The sequence below is a fragment of the Scyliorhinus canicula genome, chromosome 21 (genome assembly GCF_902713615.1).
Source record: "Scyliorhinus canicula chromosome 21, sScyCan1.1, whole genome shotgun sequence".
NCBI lineage: Eukaryota > Metazoa > Chordata > Chondrichthyes > Carcharhiniformes > Scyliorhinidae > Scyliorhinus > Scyliorhinus canicula.
The window spans coordinates 55,537,985-55,562,264 of record NC_052166.1 but is presented as its reverse complement, the minus strand read 5'-3'; the positions used below and the strand labels follow the sequence as shown (position 1 = coordinate 55,562,264).

General features: G+C 43.3%; 1 protein-coding gene across 1 annotated transcript in view; it reads right to left on the bottom strand.

Annotated features, from left to right (window-relative positions):
- Positions 1-24,280, bottom strand: part of ddx31 (DEAD (Asp-Glu-Ala-Asp) box polypeptide 31) — a 125,129-nt gene that overhangs the window by 5,205 nt on the left and 95,644 nt on the right. The window contains exon 19 of the mRNA XM_038782410.1: positions 21,268-21,451. Within this exon, the coding sequence (XP_038638338.1) occupies positions 21,268-21,451 (184 nt within the window). The remainder of the gene's footprint in view (positions 1-21,267; positions 21,452-24,280) is intronic.

Below are 24,280 nucleotides of genomic sequence, written 5' to 3'. Positions count from 1 at the left end.
AGTGGCCTCGGTGTCGCCTCCACTCCCAGTGGCCTCGGTGTCGCCTCCACTCCCAGTGGCCTCGGTGTCGCCTCCACTCCCAGTGGCCTCGGTGTCGCCTCCACTCCCAGTGGCCTCGGTGTCGCCTCCACTCCCAGTGGGCTCGGTGTCGCCTCCACTCCCAGTGGGCTCGGTGTCGCCTCCACTCCCAGTGGGCTCGGTGTCGCCTCCACTCCCAGTGGGCTCGATGTTACCTCCACTCCCAGTGGGCCCAGAGTTACCTCCATTCCCAGTGGGCCCAGAGTTACCTCCACTCCCAGTGGGCTCGGTGTTACCTCCACTCCCAGTGGGCTCGGTGTTACCTCCACTCCTAGTGGTCCAGAGTTACCTCCATTCCCAGTGGACTCTGTGTTACCTCCACTCCCAGTGGCCTCTGTTACCTCCACTCCCAGTGGGCTCGTGTTACCTCCACTCCCAGTGGGCTCGGTGTTACCTCTACTCCCAGTGGGCCCAGAGTTACCTCCACTCCCAGTGGGATCAATGTTACCTCCACTCCCAGTGGGATCAATGTTACCTCCACTCCCAGTGGGCTCAGTGTTACCTCTGCCTGCTACTGGGACCTTCCTGGACTGCATCAACCTCATGCACATCATCACCACTGGGGCCCCCAGCGCTTGCACTCATATCTGCTCTACTCTCGGACCAATCTACCCAGAAAATGACTTGTCTCGTCTGCTGGCAGGGGTGCCAGCTGGTGTAGTTTACGGTAAAAGGCCTCAAATACTCTGTTAAATCCCTTCCGATTCTGTTACCACTTTGCTCCCTTGTCTCTCAACCGACCAATGTCCCTCGCCGCCTACGTCAATTGTTGCTATCGGAAGTCCATTACAGAGTTTTAACGCAGTCAATGGCTTTCTAAATTTAACAATACTCAATTAGAGTCACCTCCGCAGTTTTGAGGGTCTCCTGAGCAGCCATTGGTTATCCAGTTGAAACCTGAAATGCCTTTAGCCAATGAGAATTCGGAGTCTCCGGGCTCCATTAGATGGATTGGCAGAAATAAAATTAAAAAGGGAATGTGGTGTTGGTAGAATTCTCCACTTCAATGTTGCTCAGTGCAAGGTGAGGCACTGACTGCGGACTCATTAGTTCAATTAGACAGTCATAGGTGAACAAGTCGATTGTATTTTTTTGTTACGTCAGATAGACAAGAGGTCAGAGCAAGTTGACTGTTAGCTGTCATTAATTGGTGGAAGGAAGATGATTTTCCCCAACACTCCACCAGTCTCATTACTCAATTGGCTGGTATTGTAATAAAAGGATATTAGGAGATGAAACTCTGTAAAGAGTCCCCATTAACTGTAAAAACATTCCAGACAGCTTGTAATGATAATAGACTTCCTAATCTAAAGAAAAACAAAATGCAGCCCCTGGAGGGAAAAGCTCTCTGTGCATGAAGACAATGATTAACATACTTTGTAACTCATGTTTTCCCCCTTCCCCAATACAGCTTCACGTAGTTAAACTGTTCACCGTGGGCAATCAACTCAAACTATTTCTGGACCTCCCAGGAGATGTCTTTGAATAGCGCACGGGCAACCGTGGGCAATTCTACCCTCGCCATTGATTATTCATTTAAGAATTGTGGCATTGATACTCCAGAGGAAACCACTAGTTTTCAACATGAACCTGCCCACTGCCTTCATGTTAATTAGAAGCTTTAAGGATTTTGTTTTCTACCATCAAGGCTACAGCAATCGAAGCGGAGTCAAGGAAGAGAGTAAAAAGAAAGTTGAGGATCTATGAGGGGGTGGTTACATGAGGCTAACCTACCAGAAAAGAAAGGCCCAACAGCTTCTCCTTTTCTCAAATATTTTAAGCCCTCTAGCTGTTTCTTCGGCAGCACAGAGTATTATCTAGTTTTGAACAACATAGGCCAGGGATAGCATTAACCTATCTTTGCATATGCAGCTGACCGGTGAGTGAAATGCATAGAAACTATATCAACTCAGCAAAAATGTTAGCAAAATGATAAAAGATCGAAATGATGAAGCCCAAACCCAACTTTATCTAGACCCATTGTAGCTCTTCGTCCAGTTGGCTCCTACTTTATCAATAACTCCTATGCTGGTCAAACTTTGCAAAGGTATATGACAGTTCATGGTAGTGGCATGTGGTCCATTCCCTCCTGCTGTCTGGGGAAAGCGGGCAGCATAATCAAAGACCCCTCCCACCCAGCTTACTCACTCTTCCAACTTCTTCCATCGGGCAGGAAATACAGAAGTCTGAGAACACGCACAAACAGACTCAAAAACAGCTTCTTCCCCACTGTCACCAGACTCCTAAATGACCCTCTTATGGACTGACCTCATTAACACTACACCCTGTATGCTTCATTCGATGCCAGTGCTTATGTAAGACTTCTTGTATATCTTCTGTTGCCCTATTATGTATTTTCTTTTATTCCCTTTTCTTCCCATGTACTTAATGATCTGTTGAGCTGCTCGTAGAAAAATACTTTTCACTGTACCCCGGTACACGTGACAATAATCCAATCCAATCCAATTGTAAGAGTATGATAAAAGCAAAATACTGTGGATGCTGAAAATCTGAAATAAAAACAGAAAATGCCAGCAGGTCTGCCAGCATCCAGAGAGAGAGGAACAGAGTTGATGTTGAGAGTGTGTATGATTCTTCTTCAGGGTTGAAGAGTCAAGCAGGCACGAAACGCAAACCGTTTCTCTCTCCAGATTTGCTGTCAGACCTGCTGGGTTTTCCAGCATTTGCTGTTTCAGCAGTTGGTTCAAAAAAAAGGTCAACTCATATACGGTTTCATCCTGACAGGGTAAAAGACTCGAGGACATTTTCCACTCCAGTTCTTCAATAGAAGGGTTAAAATAAAGTATCCAAATACACATTTTCCCTGTAAATTCAATTCCAGTCAGTATGTAATCTGAGCGAAAATGGACTTAGCAACTGTCCACATTTATCATGGTGTAACAAAGATAGGCAAGAGGAGTGGAATAAGTAAATAGAATGCAACATGAATTATAATCTGATGTCTCATATCAAAACTGTTACAGAGAGTAGCACAGGGAACCAAGCAGAAATAATAAAATCACGTATTGCTTTCTGGCACTATCATAATGCTAGAAATCATCCCGTGTGGACATACTACTGACAGTCAGTAAATGTAGGCAACCTATTGAGATACACAGAACTTAAAAATAGGATAACTATAAATTACTGTACGAACCATATCTGTCCACAGCCCACTCCATAACCTACATTTTATATTTGTTGTTTGAGATCACATTCTGAAAGTGGGAACCATATTGAAAAGCACTTCGCTGCTAACTGCCTGAAAATAGAATTGAATTTATCAGCTAATCAAGGTATAGAGGCATTTGTCCAACCAGGTCAACATTTAAGAAGGATTGCCCAAACGGGAAGAGATGTTGTTGGTAACTCTTTACATCACGAGTGTATGTTAGCGAGATAATAGCACTCCACAGTTTTAAATCATTGTGTCCAGACGCTTCCGTTTCAAGGAGATGCTGTACTTTCATCACATTTTTTTGGTTGGTCTTTTCTAGCTGAGCAGGCACATGTGCGATGTACTCAACTCCTAACAATGCTATACTGCAGCCAGGCACTAGGAAGTGCTCAAGTCCACCCAGAGGGCTTGTTACTTGATTCCGATTCCACTCCTCTCATCTCGAAACACATCAGCTATCTTCTCAAAAGCACAGGAAACTCAGGCAAGATCAGTAATTGGGCAAGTGAATGGCCTGTGTTTTTGCATTCAGCAGAGGAGGGAGCACACCATTTCACATCCCACATCTATTCACTCTGGATTGACAAACACCACGTCTATTCACTCTGGATGCACAAACACAACTGGAAAGTAAATAGCGCTACTGCATATCTTTATAATTCAAAACACTATCTAAGCAAAGTGCTATCCAAACACATTAACACCATACTGACAATGCCCATAGAACAGATTCATACCATATAACAGCACATTCAAATTGTTCTTTCACTCACAAGAAAGGTCTACACAGTTCACTCATGGGAGAGGATTCATTGACATTTGATGGAAGCAAAATGTTTCAGTGTATGGTTGATGAGCTCTCTCTCCCCAATGGATTCTTTGTCTGCAAAATCCTTTTTCCAAGGCCACACTTGAGAGAGCAACGGCAATACTACCAAGCACAACAGAATTTTCCACATGAATCTGGTTAGAATTTTTCTTCAGAACAGAAATAGCTACCAGCCCTCAAAGGGTTAAAGCCAACAGCAAACTGTGTAATCCTGTGATACACTGCTGTCCCTCGTCACGGAGCATCCCACTGCACTAACGACAGTCAGTGCATTATTACTGAGGATCAAAGCCCCCCAACCCTGTCTCACATGCTCTTTATCAGCTAATCACTCTATTCATCTCTGAATAATCACTCTGCTAAATCCTCTCCCCATCTCCCAGCACATGGGTATTTGATTCCTGATGGCCATCTGCCGGTAAGGGTCAAGCAGCAGAGTCGAGCCTCTTGTCCCCAGTGGTTTCTCTAGGGAAGTCTGGTCCCTGTCAGTGCTTTCTACTCAGCATTGCAGACACATTAGTGATGGCTGCAAATGAGTTAAAAGACAATTAGGGAATCAAGGTGATGTCACCTTCATAGATTGGTGAATCTGCATTTAAATAAGTTGTTGTCATCATTGAAATCAACCTGATAGTGCTAATTTGTTTTTATTGCTTATTTACTTTCATGGTAAGTAATTTAAGTAAATGCGTTATCAATAACATACTATGTACCCTGAGGCAATTTATTGATTCAAGTGGATAAAAAGACCCCTTCTTACAATAGACTTTACTAGTTTTGTTATATGTTTGTATGAAATTCTTCTGTCCGTTGTTTTGAAGTTAGCCTGTTTATAAGCTCCTTTAACCGACACGTTATAAATGCAGCACAGCACAGCTTCAATCGTAGTGACATTACATTGTTGCAAAACTGGAAGTTTGGTCTCACTACCTCGCATAGTCTAAAGGCTTTTAAAACCTAACATTATTGATTCATCTCACTTCCTCTCCTGTTCCTCTTAGTCTGATGGCCTATGGGGCTTTGATCTTTGCCCAAGTCACCAAATTAAAATATAAGTTGCACAATTTTTCCAATTCTCACCTTTAAAGAAGTACTTAATGGATCCAAATCCACGTGAATGGAATAAAAAAAAGTGGCAATGTCCATGTGGAGAATTATCTAAAGGTGACTTCTTTATTGAAGAATGAGAGTCAAGGGTTATCCTGAACGCAATAGGATCACAACAGCAAAACAGCGTCCTAGGGTACTGTATCATTTTATCACCACCACAATCAGTACCATAATCAATCTATATATATTCGCACAAGTGCCATCAAAAGACCGAATGTGAATACTGCACACTATTTAAAAAGGCTTTATCCAACTACTAAGAGCACAATGTTAAAATTGGCAAAGCTGCTGAAAATTCTAATTCCTTATGATTACGAACATGATTTGTTTGTAACTCTAGGGGGGAATAGTTTTTCATTTGTGAACATATACAGTGCCTTAATATGAGAAAAACTAAAAGCCAATGGGAGTGCAGAACTTCCTCAGAAATCTCTGGGCCCCTCATGCTTGTGAAATAAAAAATAGCAGGCCATTACCAAAGCAAAATACAACTGCTGCCTCACTCTTCCACGCTTTAATGTTCAAATGGGATTATGGGATAACTGGCTGGTATGGACTGCTGTGTCTGCCATGGCTGTCATCAATACTGCTTTATGATGGACAGATGAGAGGCACGTTTCCCCAGCGGCTCATATTGTGACGCTGGGCACTCCTTCGTCAAAAGGTCAAGGCAAAAAACTGCCACAACTTATTCGATACAGTTAAAACAAAATCCATCTGCAATTGAGACTTGCATTCGAGGGGTGCAGTGAAGTCGATATGAACTGAAATTTTGAAACATAAAAATAACACTTTGCCCAAAAATATAACACAAGGTATAAAGGTAGAACGCTATTAATCGTTAATTGTTTAGCAGTTGCTTGTAGTTGCAGTTGGTTTAGTTTCTTGCTGAATGGAAAGGAACTCCATTTATAACGTGCTACACAAACGTTGAGGGCCTGGATAAAGCTGGCCACGGATTATTTGAACAATTTTCTTTAGCAAAAGAGATTTTACAGAGCAGCCACTAGAAATGGTCTCTGTATTTACAGAAGGCAAAGTAAGCTGTATTGATATGCAGTCAATAAATCTAGGCCCCTAAACTGCTGCCAACAGTCAAAGCACAAGCAGACACAAAACTCAAAGAATGGCAGCTACATGAGAGAAAGGTTTCCCACTGTTTCTGTGTAAGGATTATAGAATAACTCCTAAGGGATCCCCGCAACAGAGGGTGCACCATTCACAAACAGACAGCAGCATGAGGTGCGAAATACAATCTGATCAGCTGAATGGGAGCCAGTTAGTGGCTTAGTTTGCCACCTACCCTAAACCACATTTGTTTTGTTCTCACCATTTTTTTTGATCTCTGATTTCTCTGTCTCGCAGGCCATTCACCACAAGCTCTTCTCAGATTTACGCAATCTGCACCATAATCATTTAATCACTGTTCTATATTTAGCCAGCAGGAGGTGTAATTCACTGGAGGTAATTTGTACAGTAGCAGGCTAATGGAGAATTATGAAATGCCCCAAGTGAAGTTTAGGAGACAAACGGGCCAGGCAATGCTGGAATTTCAAACTCTGCTTGCCACTTTAATGCTTGGTGCCAGTGACTACACTGCTCAGGATACAAGATAGTTGAATATTAAATGTAGGCGGCACGGTAGCACAGTGGTTAGCACTGTTGCTTCATAGCGCCAGGGATCTGGGTTCGATTCCCAGCTGGGTCACTGTGAGGAGTCTGCACTTTCTCCCCGTGTCTGCGTGGGTTTCCTCCGGGTGCTCCTGTTTCCTCCCACAGTCCAAAGCCGTTCAGGTTAGTTCGATTTGCCATTCTAAATTGCCCTTAGTGTCCAAAAAAAGTTCGGTGGGGTTACTGGAATAGGGTGGAAGTGTGGGCTTAAGTAGGGTGCTCTTTCTAAGGGCCGGTGCAGACTTGATGGGCCGAATGGTCTCCTGCACTGTAAACTGTATGATTTATTAGGTAGATATTTATGTTATAACATGGGAGTGCACAGAATCTACTCTTCAGTGTCAGATCTTTATACGGTTGTACGCGATCTTTATACGGTTTACGGTTATTGTAGCAAAGTGAAGGACAGAAACATACAAATAAGAAAATAAGGAAACGGGTATCTAGCAGCTGGAGTTCACAGATGCATTGGGAAAGTCACATATCTTCTCATACAAGTTACACAACAGAAAGATGTGATTAGACCCATCCAGTTTGCACTGCTGAGATTCTCCATATAAAGTACCTCGATTAATCAGTCTCCTGCTTGGTTCATATTCCCTTTAATATTCTTATTAAGCTACACGATGATTCCCTATTAAAGTATTAATGGGCATTGCTGCAGTGACAATTTGTGGATGAAAATTCTGCATTCTAACTATCCTTTGTGAACATTGTTTCCCTCTCACCTCCCCTTAATTTAAGGTCTCGATAAATAATTAATGACTCCCTTTCACTGCGTCAGTGAACAATGGAAACCATCATTATTTACCTGTTCCAAACCTTCTCGTCGTGACAACGTTCTCAGCTACAATTAAAAGCCCTAATTTAAGTCTCTCTTCATAACTTCCTCTTATCCCTGGTATTATCTGAGTGAATATACTCCTCCTCTATTCAATTGTTTTATATAACATCGAAGGATATCCAAAACAATTCTTGCTTTTGTACTCCATGCCTCTAGTTTAAAAAACAAAAGGATTCTGCAAGTCTATTCCTTGGCCTCATGTCCATCACCGCTGCTTTTAATGACTTGTGCACCCGCACAGCCTAGTCTCTCTACTCCATTGCCATTTAGAATCTCATCAATTAAGTGTTGCCTCATTCCCATATTCTTCCTTCCAAAATCTATTATTTCACATTTATCTACATTGAATTGTATCTGACACCTATCTGCCCACCTTGCTCAGCTGTGGTCTACTGCTGCAGTTCTCATTATGATTGGCCATATCCCCCAAAATGTACACAATCATATTGTTCCTTCAATACCAAAGTCTAGTTAATTTATATTTATAACAAACAATACTGTGCCCACCAAACCCATGTGGAACATTATTTACCATGTCTCCAGTCTGTGAAACTTCCCTTTGCCTCCATCCTTTTTTGCCCACCCTCCAAAATCCATCTCTGGACAGAATATGACATGACACAGAAAGAGGCCATTCAGCTCATCATGTTTGTGACAGCTCTGTGAATTGGCCACACTCCCCATAATTCCATCTTTGCTGCAAGTCCCTTATGTGATATTTCTGCCAAATACCTTTTGAAAATCGATGCAAAGCACACCTACTACATTAAAAAAATCTATCCTCTGTTATTTCTTCACTGTTTTTACAGAATGACAGAAAAGAAATTCAAACGAATTAAATAAGAATGTCCATGTTGCATTCTCTTGTCCAGCTGGTTCTTTTTATATCACACATCCACAAAATATCTACTGCCCAACCTTCAGGGTTTTAGTACCTCTGTCAGTTCTCTTCAGTTCTAAAGACAATTACCCTGGCTTCAAAGTTAACCCCATCTTCAGGTAATTTTTCCCTGAAGTTACATTTCTTTACAAAACTATTGACAGCTATTTTTAAATGTAGAGAAAAGTCACAAGGGACTTTGCAGGAGCGATATTTGGAGGTATAGATTCATAGAATCCCTACAGTGCAGAAGGAGGCCATTCGGCCCATTGAGTCTGCACCAACTCTTGGAAAGAGCACCCTTCCTAGGCCCAGGCCCTCACCCTATCCCCATAACCCAGTAACCCCACCTAAACATTTAGATACTAAGGGGTAATTTAGCATGGCCAATCCACCTAACCTGCACTTCTTTGGACTGTGGGTGGGAACCAGAGCAGCTGGAAGAAACTCACACAGACAGTCATCCGAGGTCGGAATTGAACCCGGGTCCCGGCGCTGTGAGGCATAAGTGCTAACCACTGTGCCACCCTGTGAGAAAAATCTTGGTCAAAGAGTTGGGCTTTAAGGAATGTTAAAGCAGAAGGAGGAGATAGAGAGACAGACGGTTCAGGAAGGAATTCTACAGTGTTAAACCTGGATGACTGAAAGCATGGCCAACAACAGCGAGATGTGGGTTGAGGGAGGTGAGGCACACACAAGAGGCTGCAATCTGAGGAACAAAGAGTTCTGATGATATAAAAGTAGATCAGGCAAGACTTGTACTTGTGGGTTCCTGCCATCCGTGAATCTGCAACCTCAGCAAGTCAGTGCTTCAGAACAGGTTGGGGGGGGGGGGGAGAAAGTTGCATAATAAATCTTGTTGTCATACTGTCTTTGATACTTTAAGATGAGGATTCCTTTCATTTAAACTTCTAACTTGAAGACAAATGTAAATCAACAGGTCAACTCGCACAGGCTGCAAACCATCAATGTTCTCATTTTCACACTAGGCTTGTAATGGAGCCCTGTGATATGTTAGGAAAAGTATAAAAGGGCAGAAGAAAAAAAAAACCTTTAAACGGGAATTTTCCAATTTGTGGGCCAGTTACTTTCAAGGAACAGTTATTTACAGACAAAGCAAAATAGGAAAATAACTAATTATAATTCAAACATCAGCTATTAAACGAAAGTAGGATGACCCTGGTGTGTCTTCTTCACCAGGGAGCCCAGCAGCACTAAATGACAACGTTAGGTTTAACTCAAAAGAAAGTGTCCAACTTGCCAGCTGACAGGAGCATCCTTAACTAACAGGTGTCGAGTATACACAAAACTCTTTTTGCTTATTGTACTAGCTAACAGCTGTTTACTGCACCAGTTTCCCCCAAGCAATCCCCTGACACACAGAGGGAGACAAGTGAGTGTTTTGGATCGGGTCAAATTTAAATCGTTGTCTATTCTATTAGCTGCAGCACAAGCTGTGATCTGACACATTACTACAAGCATTACATAAAAGGACGTTACTGTCAGTAAACAGACCTTTCATATAAATACCTTTAAAATAGACCTTTTAATTAACATTACTCCTTTTAATGAACATGATAGAAGAGCAATTGGGACTACTCCTTGTGCATAATGGCATTGATTCTTTGCTTAGTGCTCCTCCACTCAGCTTTAGAAGGGCCCTTATTTCTGTATTGCATTGTCCAGTTGCAAGATTCAGATGCAGATAAACAAACATGAAGGGTTTTATTTGGAATTGGGAAAACATTTTGAAAGGTAAAGATCTCAATTCTTCCTCTTATTGTATACGATGACCAAAGCAGGCAGAAAGTTTGATACATCAAAATTCTTGCCGTTAACAATGATACTCAAAATTCAATTAAAACGAAATGGACAGTACTGAAGTGTTTCTAAAGTTCGTGCTCCGTAAAGGTATAGTGATACAGCAAGGAAACTGAACTACTCTTTTCCTGTTGACAGACTCACAAAATCAAATTCGCCCAACCCCCAATATTTTGCTATTTTTGTCCTAAAGACAGTGGCGAAAATCTTTTACCTCCCACCTTGTGACGTTAAAGAATGTAAGTTTTCAAGTTTTCATTGCAAATCCACCTCCAAACCATCCATTCAGGGTTTTAATGGAGAGATGCCACTCTTGGGTGGTTTGGTCAGTAAAATCTTTTTTAAAAATGTTTTTATTGAAGTTTTACATTTTATACACATTCAACAAGAGTATGTGCATTGGTTACAATATACAAGACCCCCCCTTCCTTTTGTTGTTTCAGAATATTTTCTTGGGTTGCTCATTATACAGTGCTCCCCCCCCCCCCCCCCCCCCCCCACCCCCCCACTGTTGTTTGGCCCTTCCAGCCCTCATCTCACTGTTTCTTCGGGGGTTCCGTTTCTTGTGGCCTTGCTCTGGGCCCCCTGCATATTCGTAGGCTCCCATGTGCCACCCCCCACCCCGGATTGGTTGTTGGCCATGAAAAGGTCCTGGAACAATTTGGTGAATGGCTTCCATATTTTGTAGGAGCCATCCTCTGACCCTCAGATAGTGAATTTGATCTTCTCCAGATGGTGAAGTTTTGACAGGTCTGCTAGCCAGTCTGCAGCCGTGGGTGGTGCTGCCGATCGGCAGCCGAGCAGGATTCTCCGGCGGGTGATTAGGGAAGCAAAGGAAAGGGCGTTGGCCCTCTTCCCCATGAATATTTCTGGCTAGTCCGATAACCCAAAGACTACCACTCTTGGGCACGGCTCCATCCTCACCCCCACAACCTTGGACATTGCCTCGAAGAAGGCTGTCCAGAATCTGACAAGTCTGGGGCAGACCCAGAACATGTGGGTGTGGTTGGCTGGGTCTCCCTGGCACCACCACCTCCGGGAAGAACCTGCTCATTTGGGTTCTTGTCAGGTGCACCACTTTCAGCTGCATGAGGCTTAGCCTTGCACACGAGGAGGTGGAGTTGCCCCTGTTCAGTGCTTCGCTCCAGAGTCCTCACCCTATTTCCGTAGTAAAATCTTTTTAAGGAGGCTCCATGTTTCACTCTTAAATTATATTTTATTTTTAACCCAGAAGGACAGGTTTCCTGATGCTCTGGAAACCCGGCAGGTAAGAGTGCTGTGATCACCCGCTCACCTCACACCCTCCTGCCTTGTGATCAGCGACTCGTCTACCCTCCCCATCCCCACAACCTCACTCCACTGAATTCACCCACTCAAACCATGCCACTCCCAACTCATTAGTCACCCGCTTGGCCAATATACCCTTGCCCCACAGTCACCAAGTCTATGTATTACCCCCCATCCCACTGTCATCCCCAAATCGGTCAACAAGGCCCCACCCAATCCATCCAAGAAATGCCCCACAATCATCCACTCCCTCCCACCCCACTCAACCACCCCCTCCGTGCGCACCCCCACCACAAATCGCCACCTCCATCTACCCGACGGGCAGAACACATGATCTTAAATTGAGGAATGAATTACATTTATGCGCCTTGGTCAAATTATTTACTGTCTTCCAACCAATGAAGACTGCACCTGGCTTTCACTGTGCACAATGGCAGGCTGACAATTTAGATCTTTAAACAGTGCACCACATTTCAACAGCCCCGGGTATAAACAGCAGTGTCTAATTTTCAGTGGATTTTTATAATCACAACTTTATTACAGTGACTGATTTAGTCTTCCACTGAAATAAAAGGAAAGACTCACATTTACACAGCCACAGGATATCCCAAAGCACAAGGCCAATCAAGTACTTTTGAAGTTTGGTAACCGTTGTAATATACAAAACGTGGCAGCTAATTTGCAGACAGCAAGCACCCTCAAAACAGCCATGTGAAAATGAGCTAATAATATGTTTTTGCAATGCTGGCTGAGGGGTGTTATCGATGATACCAGGGCTAACTCTTCTCTTTTTTGAAATAGTACCATGGAATTAGTTGTATGCACCTGCGAGTGCATACAGTTTAATGTCTCATCCAAACAATGGCACCTCCAGCACTCCCTTACTACTGCATTAATATATCAGCCCAGGTTTGTATGTTCAAGTTCTGCATATTACATGACATAAAAATCATAGCTAATGTTTCAGGTTGGGATGCAGACCTCCTGAGTATTTCCGGCATTCTCTGTTTTAATATCAGATTTCCAGCATCCACAGCATTTTGCTTTTGCAAATAATATAACCTGGTTCAGACTCTGGTTACTTCCAATAACATTTTCTTATTCCAGCCCAAAGATGTGTTGTTTAGGTGGATTGGCCATGATAAATCGCCCCTTCGTGTCCAGGGATGTGCAGGTTTGAAGTTACGGGGGTAGGTATGGTGAACTGGGGTGTGGACGTGGGTAGAGTTCTCATTCGAAGGGTCGGGGCAAACTTAATGGGCTGAATGGCCTTCTTTTGCATTGCAGGGATTCTATTCTGAAAAAGCACTGTAGCCCTGGAGTGAGCACCTCCCATCGTCCAGCCCTCGGTTACATTTTTCCTGACCCTTGACAACACTCTTCCTTAAAGGGGACTTGGTCTATTCTTATACTTGCTACGATCCCAGTTGATGTTATAACTGGATAGAAAGATCCCAGAGTGGAAACCTGGCTCAAAAGACCACAACTTTTACTTTTCTTTTATAAAACGTAGAGGAACAGATTCATAGGACTGTTAATTTGTTTTAACAACAAGAAACAAACGTTTACTCCTAATTTTATCTTAACAATTACACACAGGTTTTAGGATTAAAACGGATTACAAAGTACATGTTAAGCTACAATGTTCTTATTAACACACAAAATGCCTTTCAAGCATACAAGCTGATTGTGGTCAAGTACAGACTCCACTCTGAACCCAAGTTAGTGTCTGTGGATTTCTCCCCCAAATCCTCCCAGATATTGTCACATGAGTTTCCAAACTCCACTCCCAGAAACAAGCTTTAAAATCTTTTCACATAATATTGCTTTCCCTTAATGGTTTGCATTCTGAAATCCAGTCGAGATTTTACAAATTACTCTTTTAAATAAAGCTTCTGTTTTTTTTGTTTTTTAAAAATAAATTTAGAGTAGCCAATTATTTTTCTTCTTCAATTAAGGGGCAATTTAGCGTGGCCAATCCAACTACCCTGCACATTTTTGGGGTTGTGGTGGTGAAACCCATGCAGACATGGGGAGAACATGCAAACTCCACACGGACATTGACCCAGGGCCGGGAATCGAACCAGGGTCCTCAGCGCCTTAGTCCCAGTGCTAACCACTGCACCACATGCAGCCCCCCATTCCACTTTTAACAGAAAATTCACTCCATGATTTTACCAAACCCCTTTTAGAATTTCTTTGTCTTGACTGCTGTTTAAACTGTTTACAATTGCTTTAACTCTCGCTGCCCAGACTCTTATTAGAATTGCATCCTGTACTGTTGTTTCACGGTGTAGTGACCCCGGTTTGATTCCCGGCTTGGGTCACTGACTGTGCAGAGTCTGCACGTTCTCCCCAAGTCTGCATGGGTTTCCTCCGGGTGCTCCGGTTTCCTCCCACAAATCCTGAAAGAAGTGCTTATTAGGTTAATTGGACATTCTGAATTCTCCTTCAGTGTACCCGAACAGGCGGAGTGTGGCAAATAGGGGATTTTCGCAGTAACTTAATTGCAGTGTCAATACAAGCCTACTTGTGACACTAATAAAGATTACATTATTATAAGTCTGTTGTCCCACATTAAATCTTGCAACTGCAATTGTCTCTTTAACTCAGAACACTTTACTCTTCCTTGAATTCTTCTGAACAATACCTTGGTCTTTGTTCACTTAACTTGAGTCATCTTAAACATTCTCTCCATACCAATTCCCCAATTATCTGGACTGTAACTTGTTACTTTGGAAGCTTGCATCTTTGCAACTCGCTTGTCCTGTCCAGCTTCTCATGGCAGAGTTGAGAGAGGTTCACTCCTCGGTGTCCTTCCAAGGGTCTCCAGTTGCTAAGCAACCAATGCTACTTTATTTACTTTTCATGCTGTTGCCCTCTCTAAGCACAATAGACTCACAGTTGGAATTGAAACCAATTCCCACACATGCAAACACCTTCGTCCAGCATGAACTATAGGCTTTACCTTTCCAGTCACAGAAACATTAAATTAAATTAAACCCATTTAAAATTATACCTTATTTCTAATGTTTATCAATACAACTATAAATCCCTTAAAACTATCTTTGTTTTCCTAACATAGTATAATATAATCTTGGTCTGTGCTTACATAAAACATGATATGTAATGCATAGAATACACATTTATCTTAGGGCATTTAACTAGCTTATATATTTTAGTCATTGCCTCGTTGCTACAAGCTTTATTCTCACAACCCTTTGTTGAGACAGTGACCACTAAGAAATTCACCAATATTGGCATTTCTTGAGTGGGCACGTGTTAAAGGTTTGGACTTGGCAGGTGTTAACAGATATGACAGATTTCTATTCCCGAGGATCAGGAACAATGCAGATACATGGGAGGGCCTGCAAGGCAGGAGCTAGGGATCCTGGATTTGTGGTGTTCTCTGACATCAGGCAAAATTCTGCAGTTAATAGGAACTGGCTATGCTTACATAATTTGCGAGTCTGAATTTCTAGTTTGCAGGTTTAGCTGGGGCCTCATTTTTCGTTGCTAACACAGTTTATAATCCTTTCAGCCGTTGCTTTTGTGCTGCAGCTTTTTTTATCAGAAGCGCTTATCCCGTTTCCAAGACCTGTGTTTTCACTCTCTGCCCATGCGTTTCAAAACTGTCAGTTGCTCATATATAGAAACAAGATTAAGATTTCCCTTCCTCACACATTTGCTCTACAACAAAATATACTAAATGCTTGGATAAATTGACATTTTAAAATCCATCGTGAGACATTCTAGCAACAATAAAAACAAAGAAATCAGCATTCACATTGGTGCACAGGGGTAAGCTGTGGAGAATTGAACATATAACTACCTGTCCTTCCCTCTCCTCCCACTTCAATCTGTTGCCTAAAACCCAAACAGCATGAAAGTGAGGCAGAAATGAAAGAAGCTAATCTAAAGAAAATGTATTTATCAATGTGGTATTTGTCTAGCTTTTAGACAGTGAACACTTTACAAATGCCAAAAATTAGTTTCAGGAAATCTATCCAAAATATATTAAAATTCACACACTGCCTGTCCACAAATTCTTCCTCCTTGTCGTCATAACGTAAGAACTAGGAGGAGTAGGCAATTCAGCCCCTCGAGCCTGCTCCGATATTCAATATGAACATGGCTCATCTCATCTTCGCTTCAACCCCACTTTCCGACCTGTTCTCCATAAGCCATTACTAATTAAAAATCTGTCTATCGCCTCCTTAAATGTACTCATGTCCCGGCATCCACCGCACCCTGTGATAGTGAATTCCAGACTCATGATCCTTTGGGAAGTAATTTCTCCACATCTCAGTTTTAAATCTGCTAACCCTTATCCTAAAACTCTGACCTCACGTTCTGAGAGTACCCCTCAAGAGGAAGCATCCATTCTGTGCCTACTTTAACAATACCTTTTATTCATCTTATAGACCTCAACTGGATCTCCTCTCATTCTTCTACAACATGAGAGAGCATGGGCCTAAACTGCTCAATCTTTCTTCATAAGACAAAGCCCGGGGGCCGGCGCCGGGGATTTGGCGGGGGCGGGAATCGCGCCGTGCTGGTCCGCGTCCGCTAGCAGCGCCCCCCCCCCCCCCCCCCCGGCGATTCTCCGGCCCACAATGGGCCGAGTGGCTGCCCGTTTTCGGCCGGTCCCGGCAGCAGCCTCCGGGGTCCTCGGGTGGGTGCGGGGGGATCTGGCTCCAGGAGGTTCCCCCACGGTGGCCTGGCCCGCGGTCGGGTCCCACCGATCCGCGGGCGGGCCTGTCCTGCGGGGCACTCTATTCCTCCACGTCGGCTGCTGTGGTCCTCCGCGATGGCCGACGCGGAGATGATCCCCCCTTGCACATGGGCTGGGATGACGCCAGCACAATGCTGGCGCTCCCGCGCATGCGGCATCTTGCGCCAGCCCTTCGGCGCCAGTTGGCGTGGTGCCAAGCTCCTTTCGCGCCGGCCGGCAGGGCACAAACCACTCCGGCGCTGGCCTAGCCCCTGAAGGTGCGGAGGATTCCACACCTTCGGGGTGGCCCGATGCCGGAGTGGTTTACGCCACTCCTTCACGCCGGAGTTGCCCGCCCTGCCGGTTCGTGGAGAATCCCGCCCTTATCTCTGGAATCCATCTAGTGAACCTCTTCTGAACTACCTCCAATGCAACAACAACCCTCAAGTAAGGGGATCACAACTGTACACAGTACTGCAGGTGTGGTCTCACCAATGCCGTGTACAGTTACAGCAACACTTCCCTACTTTTATGCTGTATTTCTTTAGCCATAAATGTCAAAAATCCATTTGACTTCCTTATTACCTGCTGCCTCTGCATGCCAGCTCTCTGCGATTCAAGCACGAGGACACCCAGGTCCCTCTACATCGAAGCACTCCCAAGTTCCTCTCCATTTAGATAACAAGTTGTCTTTCCATTTTTCTGACCAAACGTGGATAACCTCACATTTACCCATGTTAAACTCCATCTGCCAAATTTTGGCCCACTCACCTAATCTAATCCACTTGTAAATTTCTTATTTCCTCTGCAACTTACTATCCCACCTACTGTAGTGTCACCTGCAAATTTGGCTATAGTACATTCTATATCCCTGCATCCAAATCATTAATATAGATTGCAACTAGTTGGGGCCCTTTCTGCCTCCCTCCTTTGAATAAGGGTGTTACATTAGCATATCCTCCCACCAATAGTGGTGCTGAAGCAACTAAATATTGTGCCTTGGAAATAAATGTATATGCTCTGATCAAATTTATCTCTCAGCTTCCTAAGTAAGGATAGGAATTATGACTTTACACATGGGTCATCAAGACATATTTCATTTTCCCATTTTAATCAATATAAAAAGTATTATGAAAAATAAGGATGCAATGTATGATTTTAAAATATGGACTGTGAGCTTTGGTCCAATTATGCACCACCTCTCAACTCTGCATCATCTGGGGGGTAAACCTGGTTTTGATTCCTCATGTGTTGTATAAAATATTGTTGCGTTATACCTTCTCAGTACAAATTTTATAGGAAAATCAATGCACTGGATTTTAAAATGGAGGTATGGCTGGTGGCCTTGTGGGAAATCCAATACATAATAATGCCTGTGATTTTCGTTAGGCACTTAAGAGGCAGCAGTGGTAGTCAAAGTTTCCAGTAGGCTTTGTTTTCGACTTGAGCCAGTAAACAGATTATCAGAGGATGGAAGGTGCTTTCTCTTCTCACTCTTTCTCAGGTGATAGAAATAATTAGTATTCATCACCAGCCTGTTCAAAAACAGCTTGGGCTTTCTTCAAAGTCCTTGCCCAGTATGAAAGATCTTCTTTGATCTGAGGTGTGATATGCTCCTTGGAGATGCATTTTTCTTGCTAGCTCTCCTAAATTCTTGAGTTCACTTAGCTCAATTGTATTTCCACAGTATGGCGGTGAAGCAAGACTCTACTCAGCAGAAAAAAAAGCTCAGGAAATTTTGAAATCTGTTACTTTGTGTAGAGTGTAGCTCAGTAATGGTACCCACTGCTGAGTCAGAGAGTTGAGAGTTTAAAGCCCTCCTCAAGACTTCAGGGTATAATCTTGGATGACATTTCACTGCGATACTGTACTGAGGAAGAGCTGCATTGGTGGAAGTGCCATCCTTCACACGGGACATCAAATGTTCAGGTGAAAGCAAAAGATCCTATGGCACTATTGGAAGAAGAGGGGGCAATATCCAGCCCTAGGCTGACAAGTGGCAAGTTACATTCGTGCCACACAAGTGGCAGGCAATGACCATATCCTACAAGAGAGGATCTAACAACCGCATCCTTGACATTCAATGGCATTACCATCGCTGAATCCCCCACAATCAACATCCTGGGGGTTACCATTGATCAGAAACTGAACTGGACTAGCCATATTAATACTGTGGCTACCAGGACAGGTCAAAGACTCAGAAATTCTAAGGTGAGTATCTCACCTGCTGACCGCCCAAAAGCCTGTCCGCCATCTACAAGGCACAAGTGTGGAGTATAATGGCACACTCTCTATTTGCCTGGATAAGTGCAGCTCCAACAACACACGAGAAGCTTGACACCATCCAGGACAAAGCAGCCCACTTGATTGCTACCCCTTCCACAAACCCTCCATCATCGACAAACTGGGGCAGCAGTGTGTATTATCTATAAGATGCATTGCAGTGCCTCATCAGAGTTCTTTAGGCAGCACCGTCCAAACCCACGGCCACTGCCATCTAGAAGCACAAGAGAAGCAGATATCTGGGAACAGCACCACCTGGAGGTTCCTCTCCAAGTCACTCACTACCCTGACTTCGAAAAAGATAATGGCTGATCTGTTAGTGTTTCAAGTTCTACATCCCATCTACCCCCAGATTAAATTAGATTCCCTTGCCTAACAAGGATCCATCTTAAGAATCTCTACCTTAAGAAACATTCACAGTCGATACTACTGCGCACTCCAAATATGAGGTTTAACAGTTTTGGTTTGTAGTAGACATAGATCTATCTTTGGCAAATAACGGCTTTGTGGCTTTGAGCATGGAGAAAGAGTTGCGAGAGGGCTGAAATTGTAACCGTATCATCTTGGGAATCACCAGTGTTTGTATCACCAATTGCAAAGAGAAAAAGTTCAAAATTTGTTTCTATCCTTTTTCTGCAGAAATACATTACAAAGGGTATACTGAATAGAATCACTCCCTCGACACGTCCAAATACCATTGCAGTTGTGATGTGCTCATCTGTCTTTTAAAAAATAAATAGAGTACCCAATTCCCCCCCCAAATTAGGGGCAATTTAGCATGGCCAATTCACCTACACTGCATAATTTTTGTGATGAGGGGGTGAGACCCACGTAGACATGGGGAGAATGTGCAAACTCCACATGGACAGGGTTGGGCTCGAAGCCGGGTCCTCGGCGCTGTGAGGCAGCAGTGCTATCCACTGCGTCACCAAGTACCCATAACTTGCATATTTGTTACATTTTTGCTGATTGTCATTCATACTTGTTCTGAGAAGATTAGATACTTTCATTTTGAACACAGGGCCTCACCAATGATCTGGACTGATGCAAAATAAAACTCCATCCACTCCGTTGCTTTAACCCTAACCATCGTGAAATGCCCCGACTGGTCCAGTATGAATCCCTGTGGTTTTCCAGAGTGAATGCCAATGTAATGCTGACTTGAGCCAAAATGTGGATAGATTTTCTGCTGAGGAGCCATGCCCAGTCAGAACTGAGAAAGAAGATTTTGATAGTGTAGGTCTAGACTGAACTTAAACCCAAGTAATCCAGAGTGAAATAACACTACACCAACCCACTGTGCTACTCAGTTCTTGACACATGAATTATGAGCTCTTCCTGTTCGAAGATAAGGCAATAATGCATATATTTGGTTCAGTGTTCATTGTTAGAACTCAGATAGCCAGGTGGTGAAGGAAAGAACACTGCAGACCACTCAAGCTTCAATTTACAGAGATGCAGACTAAATACCCCCAATCATCAACCCTCTTTCAGCCTGCTCCAAATTGCAGCGAGTCCTCAATTGATACCACATGAATGCAAATAACAGCCAATTGATATACATTTAACAAATGACAATTGAAAGTAGAAACAAATTATAAGACAAATACAGAATGGCTCTGTAGGGTTCATCCATGAGGGTATGAAAATCAGAATTGCACAGACAAGCACAGTGCTAGTGCAACAGCTAGTAGAGCCATCACTATGCCTGGAATAATTTTGTGCATAAAGTATATATGTTAGATGAAGCACACTCATTCTGATTTAAACTGGAAAAGTACCAAGCACTCCAAATCCCTATACAGCTAAACCATGCTTACAGATGCCATAACACAGTCTTACATAGCATGAAGTGGCTGGACGTATTATGGAAGATGGAATTAAACTCTTCACCTAGCATTGGGTTAGCAACACATAGGTAAAGGAAAATTGTCTGTATGTATTCCGTCCAGTCACCATTAACAAAATGACTCGCCAGCAATTTCTCCGCCATTGTAACTAGCTGTAGTTTGGCAGAAACTCCATTAACTGAGGTTTCTGTCAAAATCATGGCAGCAGAGCAAGAGAAGCCCCAACTCCTTTGATCCTGAAGCAAGTAACATTACAATCTAATATAGGGAACAAAAATAGGTTCCTTCCCATCAATTTAAACTTCTGAAGGTCAAGGAAAATTTACAACTGCGCATTATGCAAACATTGTAAAATTCCAAAGCAACTAAACCAAGATTTCAGCGTATATTCAAATTAATCTTCAAGCAAAGGCCAACACAATTTTTGTTTGAATGCCACTGATAATTCAAAACTAGATAATACAAAACTGAAAGATAACAATGCAACATACATAATTTCGTTGGAAGCTCTGCTTCATTATTGTTTCTAGCATTGAAATGGAGGTCAGAAATAACACAATAAGATGCTTTCTGTAAGCTCTAGCTCTTGTAGTTAACTAGAAAACCCCAAAATGCACAGACACACATTTGGACACAGATATAAATATATATATAGACATAAATCGGCAAACCTTTTTTATTGTTAAGTAATTTAATAATAGATGCAGAGTCAAGGTCCTCACCTCTTTACCCGTGGTTTAAAATTCTTCTTCGGCTGATTGGCCATTATTGTGCTGCTCAGGTTTTGTGGGGCATCTCGGAGTCCAAAACTCTTGGCAGCGTGTCCAAAATGAAGTGTCTTCACGTGGAAGATATGCTTTAGATTTGTTGGATATGTGGCATATGCTCGAATGAATGACTGTAATGCTGAAAATTAAAGAAAATATGATTAGGAATCAGCCACATTTTGGCAGCAATTATACATGGAAAATGAAAATAAATTAAACATATTGCTACATGTTTTAAGGGAATCTGGAGGGATTTACTGTTTCTAGTCTACACTTCTGTTTGTGATAGAAAAAAGGTATGCCAACTTCAAAAAATTATATATTTTAATTCAACTTTTTCCATTTCATACATAATATAAAACAAAACACAACCAAACCAAACAGAACAACGCACTCCATTCCCACAGCAGTTCCAAGGGATCTTCAATTAGCTTCTAAAAATTGTAAGGTGTGAAAATTATGAAGCAAGTGTTGTCATGAAAGAATTTGGGAAGCACCTCCTTCGCACAAAGTGAAAAGTAAACTAAGTTGTGCCCTGCTACAGAATCACTGCTCGCCGTTTCTCAAGCCGACCAGTGATTCTCAAGCCGACCAGCCCGGATGGTCCAAGCGGCCTGTCGAACCCGACCAGTTCACGCCAGCACCAACCACACCTGGTCGCTGCCGGCGTGAACAGCGCGTGACCTCTGTGTTTGGGGCCTGTGGGGGGCAGAGGGAGGATCGAGCACCATGGGTGTGCTCAGGAGATGTCTGGCCCGTGATCGGTGCCCACCGATCGTCGGGCCGGCCTCTAAAAGACGCACTCTTTTCTCTCTGCCGCCCTGCAAGATCAAGCCGCCATGTCTTGCGGGGCAGCGGAGGGGAAGACGGCAACCGCGCACGTGCGGGTTGGCACCGGCCAACCTGCGCATGCGCGGCTGACGTCACTTAGGCGCCACCGGCCGCGTCATTCCCAGCGTGCCGCTTTGACGCAAGTGTCAAGGCCCGGCGCCCGATATTTACGCGGTGCCGCTCGTAGCCCCCCGGGGGGTTGGGGGGGGGGGGGGAGGAGAACAGGGGGCGAAGAGCGGCCTCCGACGCCGGAGTGAAACACTCCGGGTTTCACTCCGGCGTCGGCTGTTTGTCTCCCTTTGGGAGAATCACGGCTATGGGTGAGATTTTCAGCCAATGGTGGGTGGGGAAAGTGGTGTTGAATGTGCCGACAACAATGTCGGCTTTCTTCGCCTATAGTGCAGCACTTCAAGGATCGTGTCCACAACATAGCGTTGGCGGGGCAGACTCTAATTCGCCTGCCCTATGAGCAATTTAGAAAAGCATGGATCGGGCTGACATTTTTAAAGGCCCTCCCCCCACCCAAGTGATCAGCAAATTATTAATCCACAGCTGACTGCAAAATCTGGCCCATAAATTTAAAATATGCAGCACCAACACTGGCAGGAGGGTGCAATTACATACAGTTTAAAATAATTGTTTAGAAATAATCGAGGACTTTAAAATAGGGGTTGAATTCTGACTGCAGGCCTTTTTTTCCTGAAATATCCTTTGGTCTTAAACCTGCTTTACCTGAAACTTTGACTTGGTCTTGACCACATTACCAACATCAAAGATGATAAATTATTTACCAGCTAGATTGGTGTGCAACTCACAAGAGAACTTGCTGAACAAGGAGATTGTGATTTAAAAGCCGGAAAACACAAATAATATACAAAGCGATTAGAACATTTCTTTGCACAAAAAAAAAAGAGCAAGTTACTTCCATCTTCAACAGTCTCTTTTGGGCATTGCCTGCAGTAAACGATCAATGGGAAGGATTCACAATCTATTCACTCTTCACCTAATAATGCAGTGCTGAACTCCTCTCAGTATTTGATGCATGGATTTCCAAGGCAGAAACTTCATAAATTGTAGATGAATAGATATTAGAAATGATTAAAAAGGGACCATTAAACATTGCCAAATCGATCTTGTAAAAAAAATGATTTACTCAAAATAAACAAAAATACAAATGGGACTGGATACTTGCAAGAAATTGGGCTTGGTAGTGCCTTGTTTTATGTTTAAGATTTTAGAAAAGCCTTAAGAGTTCTAACATGGCAATTTTTACTCCTATGCACACAACTGTCATGTGAATTGCACTCGATATTATCGTGATGCAAACATTAACACTCGTGCAGTGAATGCCCACCACAGTCTCAAGAGCAGGTAGATTCTGACTTCACAGCATGCACAGCTCTTTCGTAAAACCACAGAGCTGAACAAGTGTTAAGCAACAGAAAGGATCCCATCAGCACTGTTTAAAAAGGATCAACTATGTACTGTTAGTTGCTGCTTCTGGCTATAATTCCACTTGTTTTTGCCAATTTCATTGTCGTTTGTAAAGTCTACACAGGGAGATGGGTGTAGATGCTGGAAGTACTTTTTTGCTGACTCCAAAGCTTCTGTACAAGCCAGTTGCTCACAATAATGGGAAGAAGGAATCTTAACAGGAAACCATACCTGGCCAGAGTATTCAAAGAATAACTCTCCTACACGTACCTCAGGGAGAAACAACGCAAGATGCCTGTGTTTTGCTGAGGTCCTCACTGATCTCTGTCAACTGCAGCAACCACAATACTAACTTCAGACCAGGGCAAGAATTGCACTGCCAGTGGCTGTGAAGGTATGTGCGCCGATGAACTTGTGAGTTTCACTCCTTCCCAGGTGGTGCCGGGGATATTAGCAATATCTTGCAGTTTGCCATGAACTGCTGCATAAGGGAGGTCACTGAGGCTTTCTAGTCAAAGAGAGCCAACTTCATTTCATTCTCTCTTGCCAGAGACAAACAGGTGGAGTGAGGACAAATGTTTGTTGGGATTGCAGGGATTCCCATTGTGCAGGGAGCCACATTGCACGCACATTGTATTCCGGATGTTCCATGCCAGCTCTGCCGTACCGGAACCCATCAGGATTCCACTCCCTCAATGTCAAG